Genomic DNA, 22,261 nt, shown 5'->3' with positions numbered 1-22,261 from the left:
CACCCCTTGCCTGCCGTAAAGCCGTCTGCGCATTCGCGACAGTTAGAGGAGGCGTGCCGATCGAGGTTGGGAGTCGTCTCCGATTGGTCTCACTCACTTCCCCCTCGGCTTCCCCCCTGTGGCTTCCGATGCTCCGCCCCTGGCGGAGGGACTCGATGCGGTTGCTAAGAGACACTGTACGCCGAACGGGATCTCTGCGCATGCGGAAGGAGGGATCAGCGGGTGCTTTCCGCGAACTACGGTGGCCCGAAGGGTGATGTTGTTCGTTCGAATGGCAGTGTGAAGGCTGAGTCTCCCAAGCCAGATCCCCGGCAGGTAACTGGGAGTGGCAGCGGAGCTAGGCGGCGGGAAAGGCGTGTGTGCGGCCAACTGAGAGGCTGGTCCTTGGGTCTAAGGTTGGGGAGGCGGTACTCTCCAGGAAGCGAGGAGAGGGACGCCATGTGCCGCAGCCCCTCCTCAGCGCTCTTCGGCCGAGGGTGCCGGGTCGTGGCTCATCTTTCGGTCCCTGAGGCCCTATTAGCTACCAGCCTGGGCTTTCCTCGCCTGGCGAGGAAAAGAGGACTCTTTGGGATGGCGGTGACACTCCAAGAGCTTTCACGCAAGGACAGCGACCCTCACGGATTTCTGACAATAAAGGGGAAAGGAGAATGGAAATACGCGAGATGGACATGTTTACTGAGTGCATGTATTCATTTAGCAAGTGTTTATTGGCCGGGCGCTGTTCTAGCCGTTAGGGAGATAACAGTGAACAAGGTGGATGCAATCACTTGTCCTCGTGGAGCTTTCGCTTTAACAGGGGAGACAGATAAGCAAAATTATCACACAGGGTTCGGTTATATAAAGAAAGTCAAGGAGAATTAGAGGATCGAGTTTGAATAGGACGTGTTGACTATTTTAGGTAGTCAGGAAAGGTCTCTGAGGAAATGACATTTGAACAGAGATCTGAATGAGGAGGAACCAACCGTGGCAAGATCTGCGGCATGGGGGGAGGAGGGAAGAATTTTGCAGGCAGGTAGAATCAACAGTCCAAAGCCTCTGATGCTGGAATAACCTTTGCTGTTTAACAGAAACTGCAAGAAAGAAGACCAGCGTAGTCAAGCCGAGTGAGTAAGAGGGAGAATGATTGATAATAAGATGGGGATGTGGGACAGGTGGCAGACCTTTGCAGGACCTTGTAAGCCATGGTAGAGAAGTTACAATATCCTATTTATGTTTTGAAAGCATCACTGGCTGGCTGCTCAATGGAAAAGGCTAGCTGGAGAGGGTTACTGCAAATGTGGAAGGCTATTATAGTAATCCAAACAAGCACTGACATTTTAAACTAAGCCATCCAATACACCAGACATTTGGCTACAGCCAATGTCCACACAGAATGGCCTACTTAATTATATAAAGGAAGTAATGTAATGCATCGGTTGCTTTTGTGTAATGAGATATATTAAGATGTTGTGTGGCAGATGGGACTCAGTGCAAACACTTTCAATTTGCCCCCCCCCCCGCATGTTTTCTTTTATACTATCATTCATTCAAGAATACATGTTTGGTGCTTTCCTCATGAGATACCTATTGGCCTATATAAGTAAACAGCTCAGTCCTGCCCAGGAAAGCTCATAGTCAAAGTGTGGGGAAACCAAACTAGAAAATAATTATAGACAAATGCAATGAGATAAATACTGTAGTATAGGCTGAAAGAGCACTTGGCAGGGCCCCCTAATCCTGATTTGGAAATGTAAAAGGCTTCTCTGGGACTGCAGGTTTTCAAATTAAAGGTTGAGAGTGGGAGGGAGAAGGTTGAATGTGGCTTAGTCAGAAAGAATGTGCCAGGCAGAGCTTGAGAACCCTTAAAGTGCACAGTTTCTGAGGATTTTAGAGAAAGCCTGTAGCTTAGTTTGTGGAGCAGATTGGTGAGATGATTCCATGAGGCAGATCTTGAAGGACTAGCTAAGCTGTATCCAGGGTTTGGACTTCATCCTAAGGAGAGTGGAGAGGTTTTTCAGAACAAAGTGCGTGTAGGGTGGGCTAAGAATAACCATTTAGCGAGAAATCTGTTAGTTGTCTAGGTGGAAGTGGTATACTGCAGTAGTGCAAGTCTGGTGGAGAGAAGTGAGCTGAGGAAGGGTCCGGAAAGATGTCCAGATTTCTATCTTGGGTGCCTAGGAGATAGAGTCACCATAAACTGAGAGGTAGAAGAAAAAAAGTTTGAGGGGCCATAGAAGTTGAGTTGAATTTGTGCTAAAGGTGCCTGTGGAACTCTCTGATGGCATTTAGCTACTTGAGTATGGAGCCCAGAAGACAGCTGGATCCTAACTGTGGATTCTGGAATTGTCAGCATGGAGGTAGTAATTGAAGACATTGGGAGTCCATGAAATTGCTCCAAGAGAAAGGTTATGGAGGATTGAACACAAAGATGCCAACATCCCCCCCCCCCCGATTTTATTGAGAAATAATTGATATACATCACTGTATCTGTCAGTTGAAGGCATACAGCATGATGGTTTGATTTACATATATTGTGAAATGATTGCCACAGTAGGTTCAGCTAACATCCATCTTCCCCTCTAGATACAATGAAAAGAAATGAAAGAAAAAAAGGGAAATTTTTTTTTTCTTATGGTGAAAACTCTTAGAATTTACTCCGTTAACAGCTTTCCTGTATATCCTACAGCTGTGTCAGCAACAGTCATGTTGTACCTTACATTTCTAGTACTCATTTAACTTCTAATTGGAAGTTTGTACCTCTTGGCCACCTTCCTCCAGTTCCCCCTCCACCCCACCCCCTGCCTTTGATAACCACAAGTTTGATCTCTTTTGCTAGGAGTTTGGGTTTGCTTTTTGTTTGTTTAGATTCCACATATAAGTGAGATCATACAGTATTTGTCTTTCTCTGACTAACATAATGCCTTCAAGGAGCATCCATGTTGTTACAAATGGAACGATTTCCTCATTTTTTGTGGCTGAATAATATTCCATCATATATACATACCACAACTTTTTCATCTGCTTAGGTCACTTCCGTGTCTTGGTTATTATAAATAATGCTATTAGGAACCCGGGGGTGCAGATGTGTTTTCAAGGTAGTGTTTTTGATTCTTTTGGATATATCCTCAGAAGTGGAATTGCTGTATCATAATGTAGTTCTATTAATTTCTTAAGGATCCTCCATACTGCTTTCTATAGTGGCTGCATGAATTTACGTTGCTAGCAACAGTGCACAAGGCTTCCCTTTTCTCCACATCTTGCCAGCATTTGTTGTCTCTTTTTGATGAGGGTGACTCTTAACAGGTGTGAGGTGATATCTCATTGTAGTTTTAATTTGCACCACTCATTAGTGGTGATGTTGAGCATCTTTTCATGTATTTTGTTGGCCTTTTATATGTCTTTGGAAAAAGGTCTATTTAGCTCCTTTGCCTGTTTTTAAATTGGATTATTTGTGGTTTTTGTTACTGAGTTGTATGAGTTCTTTATATATTTTGGGTATTAATCCCTTATCTGATGAATGGTTTGCGAACATTTTTTTTCTATTCCATAGGTTTTCATTTTATTTTGTTGATGATTTATTCAGCTATGCAGAAGCTTTTTAGTTGGATATAGTTGTACTTGCTTATTTATTTTGTTGCTTATGCTTTAGGTGTCATCCAAAAAAAACCATTACTAACACCCATGTCAAGGGGCTTTATTTCTGTTTTCTTCTAGAAGTTTCATGGTTTCAGGTCTTACATTAAAAAGTCTTTAATACACTTAGAGTGAATTTTTGTGTGTGTAGATATGGGTCCAATTTCATTCTTTTACATGAATATCCAATTATCTCAGCACCATTTATTGAAAAGACTGTCTTTTCTCCATTGAGTATTCTTAACTCCCCTGTCAGATGTTAGTTGGCTGTATATATGAGGATTTATTTCTGGGCTCTCAATTCTGTTCCATTGGTCTGTTTGTTTTTATGCCAGTACCATACTATTTTGGTAACTATAGCTTTATAGTATAGCTTGAAATCAGGAACTATGATGCCTTCTACTTTGTTCTTTCTTACGATTATTATCATTATTATTATTATTATTTAGGCTATTTGGAGTCTTTTGTGGTTCCATATAAATATTAGGAATGTTTTTCTACTTCTGTAAAAAGTACCATTGGAATCTTAATAGGGATGACATTGAGTCTATAGATGGCTTTTGGTAGTATTGACATTTTAACAATATTAACTCTTCCAATCCCAGAACACAGGTTACCTTTCATTTATTTGTGCCTTAGAATTCTTTCATCAGTGTCTTGTGATTTTCAGAGATCTTTCACCTCCTTAGTTACATTTATTCCTAAGTGTTTTATTACTTTTGATGCTGTTATAAATGGAATCAATTTCTTTATTTCTTTTTCAGAAAATTTGTTGTTAATGTATAAAAATGCTGCCGACTTTTATATTTAATTTTGTATCCTGAAACTTCAACTGAATTTATGATTGGATGTAACATTTTTTTGGTTGAGTCTTCAGGACTTTCTTTATATAAAATCATGTCACCTGCAAATAGAGACAGTTTTACTTCTTCCTTTCCAATTCTGAAACCCTTTATTTCTTTTTCTTGCCTGATTGCTCTCCTAGGACTTCCAATATTGGAGCATGTTGGGGCATGGAGAAGGGTGAAGAGTAGAACTAGGAGGGCAAAGGGAATATGCCCCGCATGTGACATGCTCTTGGAAAATATCCGTTTCCCCTCCATCTTGTAGGAGAGAGAGGTCCTCTTGCAGTCATAATGAACCAGCTTTAATGACTCTGGTGCTAGACAGAGACCATGGGAACCTCTGTCCTTTTGTCTTCCAAGTCTTCTTAGTGCCTTAACCACCCTCATCAGCCTCCCTAACTTTGGCACCACCCTTGAACTTTCTGTAGACTCTACCCACTCATTTATTTATTTAGACAAAATGATTCTTAGTTGGGACAGGAACCTGAATCCTGAAAGATAGCCTTTGTTTAGAGGGCCTCAACTTCTGCCTCTAGAATCACAGCATCTTCATTAATGGGGCAATATACATTAAGTGTCCATTTGGGCTGTGATCAGATCTGAACCTATTATTGCATTAAGCCAAAGCTCAATTTTGGGTTTTCCAATTGATTGGCAAACTGTAGTAGCTTTTCATATAAAGAAAAGCATTTTTCATTGTAACATTGGCCGTGAAAGTAATTATTTTTCTGAATTTAAATATATGGGTTGTTTAAAGAAAATCTCCTAAAGAAGATAGTGGCGTCTTTTTTATTGTTGTTATCTGTATACAAAGAAGGATTAAATTACTAACAACTTGTTTTTTAATAATTTTGAAATAGGGTGATGGCAGAATGTCTTCTAATGAATAGACTATGCACTTAAAATTTCTACCTGGTTTTTACTTAGGAATATTTTTTAAGAAGATATTTTTTTAACATTTTAAAATACCATTCTGCTCAGTTTTCCATCTAGAATTTTTTTTTTTTTTAAAGATTTTATTTATTTATGTGACAGAGAGACAGCCAGTGAGAGAGGGAACACAGCAGGGGAGTGAGAGAGGAAGAAGCAGGCTCCCAGCGGAGGAGCCCGATGTGGGACTCGATCCCGGAACGCCGGGATCACGCCCTGAGCCGAAGGCAGACGCTTTAACGACTGCGCTACCCAGGCGCCCCTCCATCTAGAAATTTTTTAAATCAAAGTTCTAATACGTTTACATTTATATTTAGTTGATATTAGTGAAATCCTATGCATATTAACACCTGGGATCAGAAGGCTGATGTCTATAGCTGCAATTATTGTATATTTTTTAAAAGGTTCTATTTTTTTATTTTAGAGATAGAGAGCAAGCAGAGGGAGGAACAGAGGGAGAGGGACAAGCAGACTCGCTGCTGAGCGTGGAGCCCACCATGGGGCTCAGTCTCACAATCCTGAGATCGTGACCTGAGCTGAAATTAAGAATCAGATGTTTAATCAACTAAGCCACCCAGGCGCCCCTGTAATTATTATATTTTTAATTGAATTGTTAATTTTGAGAAATTGTAGATTCACTTGCAGTTGTAAGAAATAATACAGAGAAATCTTGTGTACCCTTTGACTAGTTTTCTCCAATGGTAGCATCTTCGACAACTACCGTACAGTATCACAACCAGGATGTTGACATTAGTATAATCCACTGATCCTGTTCAGATTTCCTGTTTTTACCTCTGTTCATTTATCTGTGTGTATATTTAGTTCTGTGTAATTTTTATCACATATGTAGGTTAGTGTTGCCTTCACCAGTTCCAAGAACACAAAGATCCCTTGTGTTGGCCTTTATAACCCTACCAACCAAGTGGGAGGGGGCCTCCCTAACCTCTTGCAACCACTAACCTCTTCTCCATCTCTTTGATTTTATCATTTCAAGAATGGAACCACACAATATGCAGGCTTCTGAGATTAGCTTTTTTCTCTCAGCATGAGTCCCTAAGAACTATCCAAATTATTGCATGTATCAGTTCTTTTTTATTGCTATGTAGTATTCCAGTATGGTAAGAATGTACCACAGTATAACCATTCATGCATTGAAGGACATCTGGGTTATCTCCAGTTTTTTGCTATTATGAATGAACCTGCTGTGAACTCTCATATACAAGTTTTTGTGTGAATATAAGTCTTCGTTTTACTGGAATAACTGCCCAGGTGTGTAATTTACTAGGTCATATGGTAGTTGCATATTTAGTTTCTTATTTTGCTTTAAAGATTTTATTTTTTTAAGAGCAATTTTAGGTTCATGGTAAAATTGATCAGAAAGTACAGAAATTTCCTGTGTGTGTATATATATGTATCTCCTTTCCCTCACACATGCATAGCCTTCCCCTGCATTATCAACATCCCCCCACCGGATTGGTAACATCTGTTACAATTGATGAACCTACATTGACACATCATTATTGCCCAAAGTCCATGGGTCAGGCTAGGGTTCACTCTTGGTGGTGTACATTCTCTGAGTTTGGACAAACATTCAATGATACATATCCACCATTATAGGATCATACAAAGTCTTTTCACTGTCCTAAAAATCTGTGCTTCACCTGTTCATCCTTTTCCAGTACCCCAGCCCCTGGCAACCACTGGTCTTTTTACTCCCTCTATAGTTTTACCTTTTCCAGAATGTCATATAGTTAGAATCAAACAGTATATAGCCTTTTCAGATTGGCTTTTTTTTACTTAGTACTATGCATTTAAGGTTCCTTCATGTCTTTTCGTGGCTCGATAGCTCTTCCTTTTTAGCACCAAATAATATTCCATTGTCTGAATATACCACAGTTTATCCGTTCAGCCACTGAAGGACATCGTCACTGCTTCCAGATTTTGGAAACTATGAATAAAGCTGCTCTGTATATCTGTGTGCAGGTTTTTGTGTTGACATAAGTTTTCAGCTCCTTTGAGTAAATACCAAAGAGTGCAATTGCTGGAACATATGGTTAAGAGTATGTTTAGTTTTTTAAAGAAACTACCAGACTGTTTTCCAGAGTGACTATACCATTTTATAATCTCACCAGCAACGTAAGAGTAGTCTGGTTCTCCATATCCTCTCAAGAATTTGGTGTCACTAATTTTTATTTCAGTTATAGTGATAGTGGTATTTACTGTGATTTTAATTTGCATTTCCCCACTGGCTAATGTGGTTGAACACCTTTTTGTGCACTTTCTTGCCATCTGTTTATTCTCTTCAGAGAAAAGTCTGTTCGTGTCTCTTGCCCATTTTCTAATCATTACTATCTTTTGAAGTACTGAGTTTTGAGAATCCTTTATATATTGTAGATACTAGCCCTTTGATTACGTGAGTAGCGAATATCTTCTCTCAGTCTGTAGCTTGCCTTTTCATGCTCTTAATAGGGTCCTTTACAGAGCAAAAGTTTTTAATTTTGTTGAGATCCAGTTTATCAATTTTTACCTTTTAGAGACTCTGGGGGCTAAGTTTAAGAACTTGTTGCCTGGCCTTGAATCCTAAAGATTTTTCTTCTGCTTTTTTTCTTTTTTCCTAAAATCTTATTTTAAGTTTTAATCACCATGATGCATTTTCAGTTAATTTTTGTAAAATGTTGAAATTATTTTAAGTGAAGTAAACTCAAGGTCTTAGTCACTCATATTTATACTGCCTTTAAACGGCTGATGGGCTTATAATCAAAGTATGACCTGTGGATAGTTTGGCTTTTCACCCTGGGTTTGATGTGGCTTCTAAAAGTAACTTAACATAAAAATTCAATCAAATGGGTGGCCTGATTAATGTTTTAACCTTTGGTTGCTGAGTGTCTTTTGAAAAAAATTGATCTTGGTTGCATTGGGAAGTTGTATAGTAATTGACCTTGAGTTTAGATATTGTGCAGCATGTGAAAATGATTCTAAGGATGGGTATTCTGATTTACAGTACTGTGGGAGAAAATCTAGAAAGTGTTAAAAATTAGACTGTGAGTTATTATTTTCACTTAGGAAACTTATTAGAAGCCCTCTATTCATCCATTTTCCTGAGACTTGGAGCATCAGAGGAAATTTGAGGAGTTACCATAGGCTTTGATATTAGACTTTGTGAGTTCAAAACCTGGCTCTGCAACTTAACTTGCTCTGTAACTTAATCTCTCATTGCCTTAATTTCCTTATTTGTAAAATAGACATGTTAAGTATCCACCTCATAAAGTTGTGAAGCTGTTACTCACTTAGAACGGTGTCTGGTACATATACATAGTAGGCTCGCAATAAATTTTAGCAGTTCTTTTTCTTTCTTTATTTTTTTAGATTTTATTTATTTGAGAGAGAGCGCGCGGGAGTGCGCACTTGCGCACATGCGAGTTGGGGGAGGGGCAGAGGGAGAAGCGGACTCCTCACTGAGCAGGGAGCCCGAAGTGGGGCTCCCTCCCAAGACCCTGAGAACAGGACCTGAACAAGGCAGACACTTAAGCAACTGAGCCACCCAGGCGCTCCTAAACTTTAGCAGTTCTTATTCCTAAAGCATTGATTGTGTGAAGATGAGAGGGAATGTATTACTTTTATATTAAGACACGTATACTTCTATTAGGAATAGAATACACAATTCAAATCATTTATAGTACTTAAACGGTAAAAGAGAGACTTGAGGCAAATTTTATGCTCGGATTGGGTACCCCCTTTGGCCACCTTGTATTCATTCTCCTCTGCCAAGAGGTATTTTCTGAAAAAGCCTCTGAAAACGCTACCCATTTCTTGTCCTAATTAAACCTTTCCTAATATTTGTTTCCTTTTCAGGCTAGACAGATCTCACCCATATATCCAGTATAGCTGGTTCAAAAACTAGTCTGAGAGGTACACCTTCCTCCAGACCAGCATGGAAAAGAGCTTGAGGTATACTACCCTTGTAACGGACACTTCAGGAGAAGAGTGTGGTTGGTCAAATCCCCTAGTTCATTTTTTCAGGATTTGTCTTTTCCTTTAATACTGTAATTCCTTTAAAAAAAAAAAAAAAAGCTACAGTTCTCAATAGGCTACCCACAGACATTTGTTTCAATGCAGATTTCTTTGGCCAGCATCAATATTTTAAAAGATATTGTAATGAGGACAGATTAATGCTTAGTCATAGTAGAACCAGCCTAGCACCTATCCTCTTCATTCATTTGGTACCTGTGAAGGGAGGAAAGTAGAAGAAAAATTCTTCCTCTACTCTTCAAGGTCTTCCAGCTAGACTAAGACTTAAATTTATATGAGATGGATTAACAGAAGAAAAAAAAAAGTTTTATTACATGTGCATAGAGGCCCAGTAATGACATTGACACCTAAAGAAATGATCAAGACAGGCAGTTTTTATACTTTTTAGACAAAGAGACAATAAATCTGTGAGGAATTGACAGAACAGAGAAAACTTAACTTTGGGTGCTTTAATTAGTAAGGAATTCTTAAGAGAATTTGGACTGTGCTAGTAAATTAATAAAAAGTAAAAAGGATTGTTTATACAGCCTTCCTAGCTCTAAATTTCCCATCTGTGGAGATCAGGATGTCTCTACCTCCTGACACTGGGTGGATACCTCTTGCATGGGAGATTTATTTCCTGTTTTCAGGGGGACAGAGAAAGTTTGAGTGTCCTTCCTGCATGGGGTGTCTTTGAAGTAACTTTTATTTAAAATAATCCATGTGCCAGAGTGGCACGTTTTGGGGCAGCCTGTCCTTGGCACCCCTGCACCTGCCTGACATTTGTGGGCCCCAGTTGATGCTTTTCAATCTGATTACTCACAACCACTCTTATCAAAGAACCTGGGTCCCACGATGATAGAAAATGGCCCATTTCCCCCCTGAAATGCTTGCTTACTTGCTTGTCTATGTATCTATTTACTTACTGGTATCACTTTAGTTTTGCATGCTGAAATGTTTGAACCATTTGAAATGGCCCTTTTTATAGGTCAAAAATGGTTGAATACCCACAATCTTATTCTCATTTGTGGTAAAATTTAAGGACTTAAAATTTATAGAAATATTATTGAAAGTTTTTTTTTAAGATTTATTTATTTATTTGACAGAGCACAGGGGGAGGGACAGAGGGAGAGAATCCCAAGCAAACTCCATGCCAAGTGGGGAGCCCAGTGCGGGGCTCGACCCCACAACCCTGAGGTCATGACCTGAGCAAATACCAAGAGTTGGACGCCTAACTGACTGAGCCACCCAGATGCCCCTTAATGGAAGTATTATTACTGCTATAGCATTGAAATAAAAAGAATTCCATTTGTGGCTTAAAATTAGACTTGCACGTATGATATTAGTTAAAACCTAAAATAGTCTATTGTTACAGAATATTTGACATATAAAAATGTAATAGCTTATGTCAACTTCAATAGAAGAGGTCAATAGTTTTATTGGGAAGAAATGTTATTGTCATAACTAAAATATAAAGTGAAATAAGTACAATGGAAATGGACTCGGAAGTAGAATCTGAAAGCTTGTGTCTGCTTTGGCAGATAAAACTCACCAGACAATTAAGAAGGTGATTTTATTCAGGCTATTGCAACAGGGAGAATGTTCATTAATGGGATACCTCTCAAAGAAGGAGGAGGAAATGTGGGGTTTATGAAACAAGGGGAGTCAATGTGGAAGCATAGAGGTGAGGCCTGTTTGGGAATATGGTGAGCCGTTTCTTGGAACATTAATCATTCTTGCTTTCTAGAAGTGCAGTGTTCAGGTAACAGATAACGTTGAACACTATCAGATGGAACACGGTTCCTGATAATTAGTTATGTTTCCAAATCATGTGGGACATTCACCACAGTTTCAAAAGAGGATTTAGAGAATCTCTACCAGAGAAAGTTTCATTCATAACTTTAGGTTACAATCTATAGGTTTCTTAATACTTTTTTCTACACTTTAGGTCAAAAACAAGGCAATTGTGTCCTGTGGAGGTGATCAGGAATTGAAATTCCTTAGAAGCTAAGCAAGGGGGAAGAAACCAGTGGAGAGGGAGGTGTAAAGACCAGGGGCAGGTCAGTGGGCCATACCATAGACATGAGACCCAGTGTCAATGACAGCCCTCCTAGGACTCCTCCAGCGAGGACCAAGGTTAAAGATGGACTGGGCATTTATAAATGGGCCGGAGTAGATGGGGAAAGTCCTTGGACTTTATTAAAGGATAAATTGGAAGAGGACAAAATGACCCATACAAAATGCACTTGTATTAGCAATTTTATTTAACTCATTAACTAATGAAAGAACTAGGCAGATGTCACAACCGTTTTAAGGGAAAAGTTAAAGAACCATGAATTTATATGGAGTAAAGGAATGTTGAACTGAGTTTACAAATAGAAGCAAAACTGGCTTTTCCCTCTGAAAGGAGGGTTGCCCCTCCACCAGACAAGTATTTGCATGACTATAGACAAGAATTTGCATTGCCGTCAGCAATCAACAAATTTACAAAGGTGTAAAATAGCTCAAGGCAATGAAAGGACTGAGCCCCAAAGGGTTATAAAATTCCCAGAGGCTCAGCACTCCTTTGGAAGGATATTCCGTAATCTCTAGCTTCTGCCAAAGTCTTAAATTTTTCCCAGCCATGCTTGCTCTATAGTAACTACCTTAATACTTACATTACCCATAATATTTCCCCTAATGCTCACCTGTCAATGATTGTCCATATTCCTTGCTTTATAAGCCATGCCTGGCCTTAAACGTGCATTCTCTTCTCCTCACTCTTGCTGGTCCCTGTCGTGTCAGAGTCCGGGACAGCGGGGGTATCTGAAGTTGTATCCAGCTACAAGTACAGTGTGCCCACGTTTGGATTACTTTTGCTTAACATCTTGTCTTTTTCTTGGCATGGCATTTTTCCTTTTTTTATTTAATGTTGAGAGTGCTGACCAAGGATCTTCCTATCATTTAATTTTAACTTGTGAATTAATCGTCAATAACCACAGTAGTGGGACCACACAGCGATTTAACTACGTTTTCATCTGTAAGTTGAAGGTGAAGGTTAATTAATTGGAGGTGGCCCCGTGGGTGTCAGCCTGCCAGGTTATGCCCCCCCATACCCCACAAGGGAGGTACCACTGGCATCTAGTGGGTAGAGGCCAGGAATGCTGCTGAACTTCCTACAATGCACAAGCCAGCTCCCCCCCCCCAACGAAATTATCCAGCCCCTAATGTCAGTAGTGCCAAGATTGAGAGGCCCTCATGGCCCATTGAAAAATGTTAGAGGAAAGGTAAAGTTCTGCTATGATAAAATTAAAAATAATTTTATGATCTTAAATCTGTATGGAAAGCATACATTTCATTTTTACAGTCTTAAAATAATGTTCTTATTACCAGTTTTACATTTTAGAAATTAAGCAATCAGTGTTACCTTTAACTTGAGAGGCTAAATGATTAAGTGGAAACAGATGCTTTTCCCCTGTAATATGATGTATATGACGCTTGTAATTTTAAAATTACTGTTCCTATTTTAGGTTTTACTGAAGAAACACCTTCCAGATTTGTCGCATTTCTGAGATTAATATTTACAGTTTGGAGTTGTCAGCTTTCTTACGAGATATATTTTGGCAGTCCCAATGAACGCTTTCTTTGACGTTTTAGAACAATTGTACAAGAAGGTACTTCTGGGAGCTACACTTGAAAATGAGAACCATGATTACATCTTTTATCTCAACCCAGCATCTTTGGATCAGGATTGCTCTACAACCACCTCTTCAGAATGCCCAAAGCCCCATGGTGTCCAGGACAAGCACCAGCCATCCTCTGCCAGTTTGGCTACCATTTCTGTAGTGCCTGTGTGTTTGCAGAAGTACTCGCCGAAATGCAGCACCCGAGAAATAATGCTCCTTCAGTTAACAGTAATCAAAGTGATGATAACCAGAATATTGTCTGTTGAAACTGACTTCCGGGCAAAGGAGAAATACAGAGATATAATTAAAATTCTTTTAAAATCATCCGACATCGATTCTAAATTAGTAAGCTGTTTGTTTTCTGTGGGGTTTTTTTTTGATTTTTGGGTTTTTCTTTAGATCCAGATTTTTAAAACAAAAGATTTAAAAACATTCAGTAGTAGTGGGTAAATTTATTTGTTTTCCCGTAGACCTGTATGTTCCAAAACTCGGATAAATTGTTATCTCACATGGCTGCAAAGTGCCTTGCACTACTTCTGTATTTCCAATTGAGAGAAAAGGTAAGATAAGTAATCAAATTATACTATTTTCTCTTATGGTTTCTTTAAAATTGTTCTTTGGCATTCGATTTCACCCTTCAAATGTTTGTATCAATAAAATGTTTGCTCATTTAATAACATATAAATCCATAAAAGTGTAAGAATGGGGTAATATAATAGTGACTTGTATCAAAGATTAGAGTCTTAACTTTATCTCATAAGTCATCATAAATCAGATTCTTCACCTGAATGATGGGTTTCAAGTCAGTCCATAACTTCTTCAGTTTCTCAAAGGAGCAGGTAGGCCTGCTTCCTTTTCTCCAAAAAAAGATTTAGGAACCTCTGCTGGAGGCCAAGATCATTTCACAGGTTTAACATAAATAAATTCCAAGAATGGTCCTCAGCATGATGAAAAAAATACACCCAAATTGAGCATCAGATTTTTCTCTTATCTCTGAGTTAGTCAATAAATGTAAACATCTACCAATTTATTTAAGCTATAATTACTCGTTCCTTTCTCAAAGTAACATTTTCCCCTAAATATGAAAAGGTGCATTAGTAGTAGAAAATTTGGGAAATGAGAGAAAGTATAAAGAACAAAATAGAAGTCACACATCATTCCACCACGTAGAAATAATCACTGCTAATATTTTCATGTTCCCTGTTGAGCCTTTATTTCTATGACACATTGAATTTCTTTACTTAAAGAATATTAGGATATGTGTGTCTTTCTTGTTTTACCAAATACTAGGCTCTTTTTTTTTTTTTGCAAGGGAGTAAACAATGTTATATAGAGTCGTGTTGTATATAATAGGTAATTTGCAATTGTAAAGAAAATTTTCTACTATAACTTGCTACTTTTTGTTTTCTCACTTGTAGATAACATTTAGTAATTCCTGGGTTGCTTTTTGCCAAAAAAACCTTTCTGAATACCCTGAAAATGAGAAAGCAGTATACTGCCTCTGGACCCTTACTGTTATAATAAAAGAAATCTTTAAAGATACATGTTCACAAAAAACAGGTATAAATTATGGTTCCCCATAAATGTCATTCTTTTGCTCCCAAGGAGCATTATGTTTATAATGAAGATTAAAACTTAATTTATAGCATTTGATCTTCCTAAAGTATGAAAAACTAAAGAATCTTACTCCAAAATTTTTGACTGAAGATATCTTTTTAAAATAAAACATTTTAAGGCAAAAATTATAGCTATTGTTATATGTCTCTTTTGATATTTGTAAAATGGATAATTAACTGGTTATTAGCTGTTATTTTGTTTCAAGTTTTATTTAAATTCTAGTTAACATATAGTGTAATATTGACTTCAGGAGTAGAATTTAGTGATTCATCACTTACATATAACACCCAGTGCTCATCACAAGCATCCTCCTTAATCCCCATCACCCATTTAACCCATTCCCCGCCCCCCCACCTCCCCTCCAGCAATCCTCAGTTTGTTCTCTATAGTTAAGAGTCTGTTTTCTGGTTTGCCTCTTTTTTTCTCCTCCATGTTCATCTGTGTTGTTCCTTAAATTCCACATATGAGTGAAATCATATGGTATTTGTCTTATTTCACTTAGCACAACATACTCGAGCTCCATCCACGTCATTGCAAACAGCAAGATTTCATTCTTTTTCATGGCTGAGTAATACTCTATTGTGTGTATATACCATGTCTTCTTATTAGCTGTTATTCTGTGTATCTTCATTTGTTCACATTCAACAATCCAAATTCATTTTTTCATTCTTGTAAAGCGATAATATTTATAACAATTGAATTGTAAATTGTGTTTTAAGAAGCCTTTACTTTTCCTCTTCTTTATAATTACTGTTTTAATCATTGCAGAAATTCTAAAGCAGTTCCTGACTCCTTTTGACACTATTTTCGAAGTTTTTTACAATACGTTATTTTCTCAGCATTTTGAAAGCTGCCAAGATACTTCTAAAATAATAAACAGCTTGGTATGTTCCCTGGAATTGCTCGAACTTCTTATAGCTTCCAGAATCCATCTGAAGCTATATTTCACTTGCCAGAGGATTTTATTTTTGAAACCTTCTCGTGTGCTAAACGTTATTACCTGGCCTGTTCAGGCTTTTGTCAAAAGGAAGTTCATCATATTCATCAAGAAGTGCCTTCTCTGGAAAGTCGGCGAAGACCTTTTTCGGGGATCTAGCCCTGCCCTCATGCCACCAGATCGGCATTTAGATATAGATATGTTGGCTTTAGCTGAAGCTGTTTTGCAAGCTGTGGATTTGGGCTTATTGAGGACGTTGTCTGTCTGTGGAAAACCTCCCTGCTTTGGTGGAGATGAAGTTCTGCCTACGTGTGAGCGCGTTCCCGGTCCAGATCATGTTATTCTCAGAGCAGCAAGCCTGCTTATCATTAAATCCTTAGAAATCAAGTTTCAAAGTTGTGCTTCAGCAAATGAAATGAAAGGTAATTCTCTGAACTCCTTTTGTGTACAAAGTAATGAGTAATTGTTTACTGATGTAAAGTAATTCATAATTTTCACATCTTAGGACTCTAACTCCACTGATTAAATCTGCATGTTATCATAATTATAATTTATCAAATTTCTTTTAAAAAAAGAACTAGAATTATAGCAAGAAACATGTCAACATTTTGTGGGCTGAGTTTATGTACCATAATTAATGACTAAGGTTAAAAACAAAAGAGGTGCTGTTGAGTCACCTCAAAGCAAGTGATACAAGGCAGTTAAGTTCAGATATTTGTAGTATTTCATTTGTATTTTCCTTAATAAAATTCCGTAACTACTAATGTAGGTTATCAATAACTAGAAAGTGAATTGAAATTAACATGTGAGAAGTTACATTGATTAAGAAATTGTGGCATATAATGTCCAGGATCTTAACTCGGTCCAAAGACAACTGTTTAAAGTTGGATATTCAATTTAGGTGGTGAGGAAGACATGTCTTCCATTTCATCTGCTCAAAAGGAATAATAGACGTCTCTAAACAAGTGGCATATAGTTTTAGTGGAAGGGTTTAATTGTAAGCAGGGACTTCCCTGAATTGCTTCGGAAGTCGTTTACCTTGTAATTACTGAGAACTTGGTATCATTCTGTGCGGTTATAATTTACAACACTAGGTGGCATATGTTCTATAATTCTGAGTTTTAAATTACAGTTAAAACTCCCCAAATATTTTTTTGGTTTTTGTGCTTCATAGTAGTACTTTCTTTTAATACTTCAAACAAACAAAAAAATTTTCCTGTTATTTTAAAGGCAAATAATTTTTGCTCGGTTGCGCAGTTGCCTCTAGTAATGGCAGTGGCATCCAATGAAGCGGTGTCTTTTGTCTGACTACTCATTCATTTATTTATATGCTTTTTGCAAGAATTCATGTAACTCTAGTTTCTCTGAAATAATTAGTTATCTGGTACTTGGCGGCAAGTCAATGATCTGGTTGTACATTTTAATTGTATCCTCTTGAGTGAATCACATTTTTTTCTCTTGACATTCAGTTTCCTAATTTGCAAAGTAGCGATAATCCCTAACTCACAGGCTTTTTGAAGGCGTGAATTATGATAATGCCTGTTGGAGTACTGGAGATGCCTATAGATAAAATTATAGTAAGATGTTAATGCATTCATAAGCAGTTGCCTGCTCTTTGAAATTTGCATTTGTTGAAGTTGATTTACAGAGTTTCATGTCTGAGTTACTGACCTTCTTAAAGCCTCACCTTCAGCCGTCCCTTCAGTCCCACGGTCCATGTGAGTGGATCTCCAGGGTCTTCATAGAACAAGACGACGACATGCTGGAGGCTGCCAGAGCATCGCTGGGCATCTACCTAAAGTTGACCAGGCTAGTATATTTTAAAGTAATTTTACTACGTGCCAGAAAAGCAGAAAACATTTTTAATAATGTGCTGGACATACTATTTACTTTCCATCATTAAGGGGAAAAGAAAAATCCCTAACAATCTTGTGGTTTCCTTGTAAGTTCCAATTCCTTGTTTTAACCCTGCCGTGCATGAAAACGAGATTACATTTGAGTTCTCATTATGAAAACTTGGCTAGGTAGGCAGATGTGGGGGAGTAGAACTAGGCCGGGGGGGCTAGAAAGCATGGGTTCTGGTTTAGCTGCATCTGTTTTACCTGTGCGATCAGAAGTAAGCTCACACTGTTGTCCGAACCTTCATTTAATCGATGTTTAGAAATGCTTTTCGCCCCCAAGACTGACTTTTCCATAATGAGCTTCAGTGTGGTGGTTTTTGCCTTTTTAAAGGTAACCTCAGCCTTATAAGTAACCAAAGGAGCAGCTCGAAATTTTCATTTTATCATACAGTTGAATGGGGGCTGATAGCAACTTGAGGCAGGTCTCCGAGGTTGGTCACGAAGCCATGTTACTGATGACATGTGCTGAGCCTGTCCCCACTTTATTAAAGCAGCTGTGCATGGGGTCATATCATCCTGTGGCAAATATCTGTAATTGGTTATGCAGCTCGTAACTGATGACCTTTTACACTGTTTCTGCTCAGCTTTATTAAAACCCCAAAGTATTTGCTTGATTTCCATTTCTTTCTTGGCTTCAGAGAAGGGGCTTTCTTCCTAATGACCGACGGTGCAGTGTTGTGCTGCCAGTTCGTACTTGTATTATGGCACTGCTGGCAGTGGCTGCTTTCAGACTGTAAGTGTTTGGGGCCAATTTTCAAAAGGTTCTAATCAAGAACACAAAATGCCTACATGTGATTTGAATTAGGCTCCCAAAGGGTGAGATACAAATTCAGTCTGAAAATGCGCATGCTGATTAGAATAGATCTTAGCTGACCCCTTACTGCTCAGGGAAGAGGAAGCCTCTGAATTAAATCTCTAACTTTCTTCACTTCAGTGTGTCCCAAGAGGCATGTGCTCATGTCATATGTATTTTTTTTAATGTAACTATATTAGTTAAGATTGTTTGGTTGTAAAGGATAGAAACCAACACAGATTAGTCTAAGCAAAAAAAAAAAAAAAAATGTATTTATTAGCTTATTAGCTCAACGTTTGGAAATTCATTCCAAGGGGCATGTTGGCATCAGGCATCACTGTATATATAGGGATTCAATCATGTTGTTGGTCATTGCTCTTTTTCTGTATCTTGCAACTCTGAATTCATTCTCAGGCAGGGCTACCAGCAGTGCCTGGCTTACGGCAGCCATACAGTTATCATCTTTAATAGCTCCAGCAGGAGTTCCAGAGTGGGGGGATCTGATTAGCCCACTGGGATCACAGATTCATGTTGGAAGCAGTCATTGAAGCCAGGAGCATGCGGCCCTCCGACTGGTCGGTCTAAGTCATGTGCCCACCCCTATTGAGTAGAGTGTGGAAGGAAAGGAAGGAAGTCAGTCTCCAGCCCCATCTTACCCCATGTAATTAGTTGCCTGTAGGAATGAGGAACTCTGATGTCAAGAGACAGGAAGACAGAGGACTTTTGTTCGTCAGACAATAACTAGAACGATCAAAGTCTGTGGGTTTTATTTATTGAGTTAGATTTATATGGAGTTTGTAGAGGAAGAGATTGTTTTGAATGTTTTTTCTCTTAAAATAATGCATAGATTAAAAAATCTGATAGGGGAATTTGTGGTATGTGAATTGTATCTGTTAAAACTGTTATTTTTGTAAAAAGTCATTAATCTGGGGTCTCCGTTGCCTTGATTTTCAGACAAAATAAAGCTAGTGAAAGCTCGACCCAAGAAAAAGAAATGTGGAACCATCACACGCATGAATATGGCTATAATCCACATTGTATTTTCTTATTCTTATTGAAAAATATAGGATTTGATTCTTCGGTTCTTCTTGACTTTTTGATTTCCTCAGAAACCTGTTTCCTGGAATATTTTGTTAGATATTTAAAATTACTGCAAAAAGACTGGGCTCATTTTTTCACAATTTGCAAGTATTTTGACAGAACTGAATCTAAAGATAGCATAAATATTTGTGGTTGTGTGTCCTCACTTGTCCAGGACGGAAACAGCAACCAAACAGAACTTAGCCCTTCCACTGCTCTTGGTAGTCCCAGAAGCGCTCATGCTTCGGTCTCCTGGGCTTCTGACATTTCTTCTGGCTGTCTGAGCCAGCCTGTGATGTCCAAGGAGACCCACGCCACGCTCCAGGCTGATAGTCCACCTCCCCGACGAGCTTCTAGAAGTCTGGTAGATTATGACAGCTCTGATGATTCTGAAGCAGAAGGCACAGACCAGCACTCCGCAAACAGTAAACAAACATGTTTACACCAGGAAGTAGTGACGAAATCTCAGGACACCGTTGGAGCAGGTGTGGATAAAAAACAACTTAGCCCGGAGCCTCAGTCAAGGCCTCTGCTTCCAAAACAGTCAAATATTCCCTTCTCTGTTGATTGTGACAGAGTCCCAGATGACGTCTCCGAAGTGGGACTATCTTACAGAACACTGAAGTGCTTCGAAGAGTTACAAGGTGCCATTTACCGTTTGCAGAAGAAAAATCTTTTCCCGTATAATGCCACAGCACTTTTGAAGTTGTTAAAACATATTGAGACAATATATAATGAGAGTACAAACGCTTTGTAAAACAGTAGCATTTTATTTCCAGGAACTGTTTTTCCCTGCTATAAATTGTGCCTTAATGAGATAATCGTAAAAATCAATCAATCAATAAATACCCTCAAAAGCACTGTCTAAATCATGTCTGTCTTTTTGCCCTTTCAGAGTAGCCTAGCGACTGACAAAGACCCTCAAATGACAAGTCACCTGAGACAGTTTTATGTCACTTGAAATTTACAGTGGTTCAAACACAAATTTGGGATGGATATTATATTAGTTTGCTAGGGCTGCTGTCATGAAATTACCACAAACTCGGCGACTTAACAGAAATTTATTCTCTCGTAGTTCTGGAGACTAGAAGTCCGTAATCAAGCTGCCAGCCGGGCCATGCTTTCTCTCAAGGCGCTAGGGAAGAATCCTTCCCCGCCTCTTCCTGTCTTCTGGCGATTACTGGCAGTCCTTGGTGTTCTACAGCTTGGAGTTGTGTCGGTCCAGTCTCTTCCTCGGTTGTCACATGAGGTTTTCCCTGTGTGTGTGTGTGTGTGTGTGTGTGTGTGTGTGTGTGTGCGTGTGCAAGTTCCCTCCTGTAGACACCAGTCACTGGGTTAGCATCCACTCTTACCCAGTGTGTGATCTCCTCTAACTTGATTACAACAGCAAAGACCCTACTTCCAGATAAAGTCACATTCATGGGTTCTGGGTAGATGTGAATTTTGGGAGGGACACTAATCTAGTATACTGATTATTTCCCTCTGAGGTATTTATGTGTAATGGGATATGTAAAATACTTAAAATGTTAGCAGGTTTTTTTTAAGCGAGGTGGTTAGCTCTCTGTATGTGTAGGTGTATGGTCTATTCTGTGAACATGAGTCTATTCTTTAAAGCAAATTTTTAATCACCAGATAGTTTTCCTGTTTAAAATTATTGTGAGGGGCACCTGGGTGGCTCAGTCAGTTAAGTGTCCAACTCTTGATCTCAGCTCAGGTCTTGATCTCAAGGTCATGAGTTCAAGCCCCACATTAGGCTCCACACTGGGTGTGGAGCTTACTTAGAAAAAATAAAGTAAATAAAAATAAATTGTTGTGATATGAATAATTACATTCTGTATTCTGTCTTTTTGAGGGGAGGCAGTGGTAATCAAAACAGGTCAGTACTCATTCAGGTGGAAACGGAAAGACCAGTGGAACTAAATAGAGAATTCCTAATTAAGATAGCAGTGAGAGGCTAACGTTAACCAAATAGAAATGCAGAGGTCAAAATTTTGTTAACGGAGTTGGTATACATTGGGGCAGTTTCTACGTAATTTAAAAACACATTAAAGAGGGTATATTCAGGGGTATTCGAAGCATATCATTTATAAAAGCAAAGGACAAATACTGGTTAAATAATATATATACTCAACAGAATACTATATATTTGTGGAAAGAATGAGCTGTATCCATGTTTACATCTGCAGTAAAAAGCAAAAGTGATTATATGGGGCCCCCATTTGTTTAAGAAAAAGAAGGGGGCAGGTGTGATACACTTACACATTTATATATGCTTTCCTGTGTTTATAAAATATTTACATAAGAATATATGAGAGTCCTAACAGTCGTTACCTTGGGAAACAGACCTGCAGTAGAAAATTTGACTTCACAGTATGTATCTTCTTTTACTTTTTTATTTATTTGTTTTTAACTGGGTACATAGATTTTTTTTTCTTTTAGTGAAAAGTTCTTTTAAGAAAAGGAAAAAAAACATGATTCTTTATGCTCCTAAGGATACATCAACACCGAATGCCTTAAAAGTCATGCTTGTACAGATGTGGGTTTGAGCTGTGTTTCTCTGTAAGGTTAATAAGGAACCATCAGCCCCTTGTTATATCTAAAATGAGGGGAAGTTTCATTAGTTGCGTATAACACCCAGTGCACCATGCAATGCGTGCCCTCCTTACTAATGAATCATCGAACTTTACATCAAAAACCAGGGATGTACTGTATGGTGACTAACATAATACAATAAAAAAATATTATTAAAAAACATAAATAAATTGAGGGGAAGGGCCATCTTAAATGTATGCTGAGTGCTGATATTTCAGTCTCTGGCCCTTGGGTCTAAGTCAGTTTGTCACACACTCAGGAAGCCCTAGTAGGGGTGAAGG

The 22,261-nt window shown here is 38.6% G+C and overlaps 1 protein-coding gene across 4 annotated transcripts; it reads left to right on the top strand.

Moving 5' to 3' along the window:
• Window positions 1–185: 185 nt before the first annotated feature.
• LINS1 (lines homolog 1) lies at window positions 186–20,273 on the top strand. 4 transcript variants are annotated; one of them, XM_045795389.2, is made up of 8 exons: window positions 186–315; window positions 1,068–1,103; window positions 12,905–13,405; window positions 13,531–13,620; window positions 14,479–14,620; window positions 15,446–16,036; window positions 17,252–17,423; window positions 19,263–20,273. In XM_045795389.2, exons 3-8 carry the CDS (start codon window positions 13,007–13,009, stop codon window positions 20,143–20,145), a joined length of 2,277 nt encoding a protein of 758 aa, XP_045651345.2. In that variant the 5' UTR covers window positions 186–315; window positions 1,068–1,103; window positions 12,905–13,006; the 3' UTR covers window positions 20,146–20,273. The 4 variants fall into 4 exon arrangements, with proteins under 4 accessions (XP_045651345.2, XP_045651344.2, XP_045651346.2 ...); XM_045795388.2 differs by lacking the exon at window positions 1,068–1,103 and having other exon boundaries at window positions 197–315; XM_045795390.2 differs by lacking the exon at window positions 1,068–1,103 and having other exon boundaries at window positions 224–315; window positions 13,032–13,405.
• Window positions 20,274–22,261: the final 1,988 nt, after the last annotated feature.

This window comes from Ursus americanus, chromosome 28 (assembly GCF_024610735.1).
Source record: "Ursus americanus isolate L20-20 chromosome 28, mUrsAme1.1.p, whole genome shotgun sequence".
In the NCBI taxonomy this organism is placed as follows: Eukaryota; Metazoa; Chordata; class Mammalia; order Carnivora; family Ursidae; genus Ursus; species Ursus americanus.
Note: the sequence above shows the minus strand (reverse complement) of the source record. Positions and strands in the feature narration are given on the sequence as shown.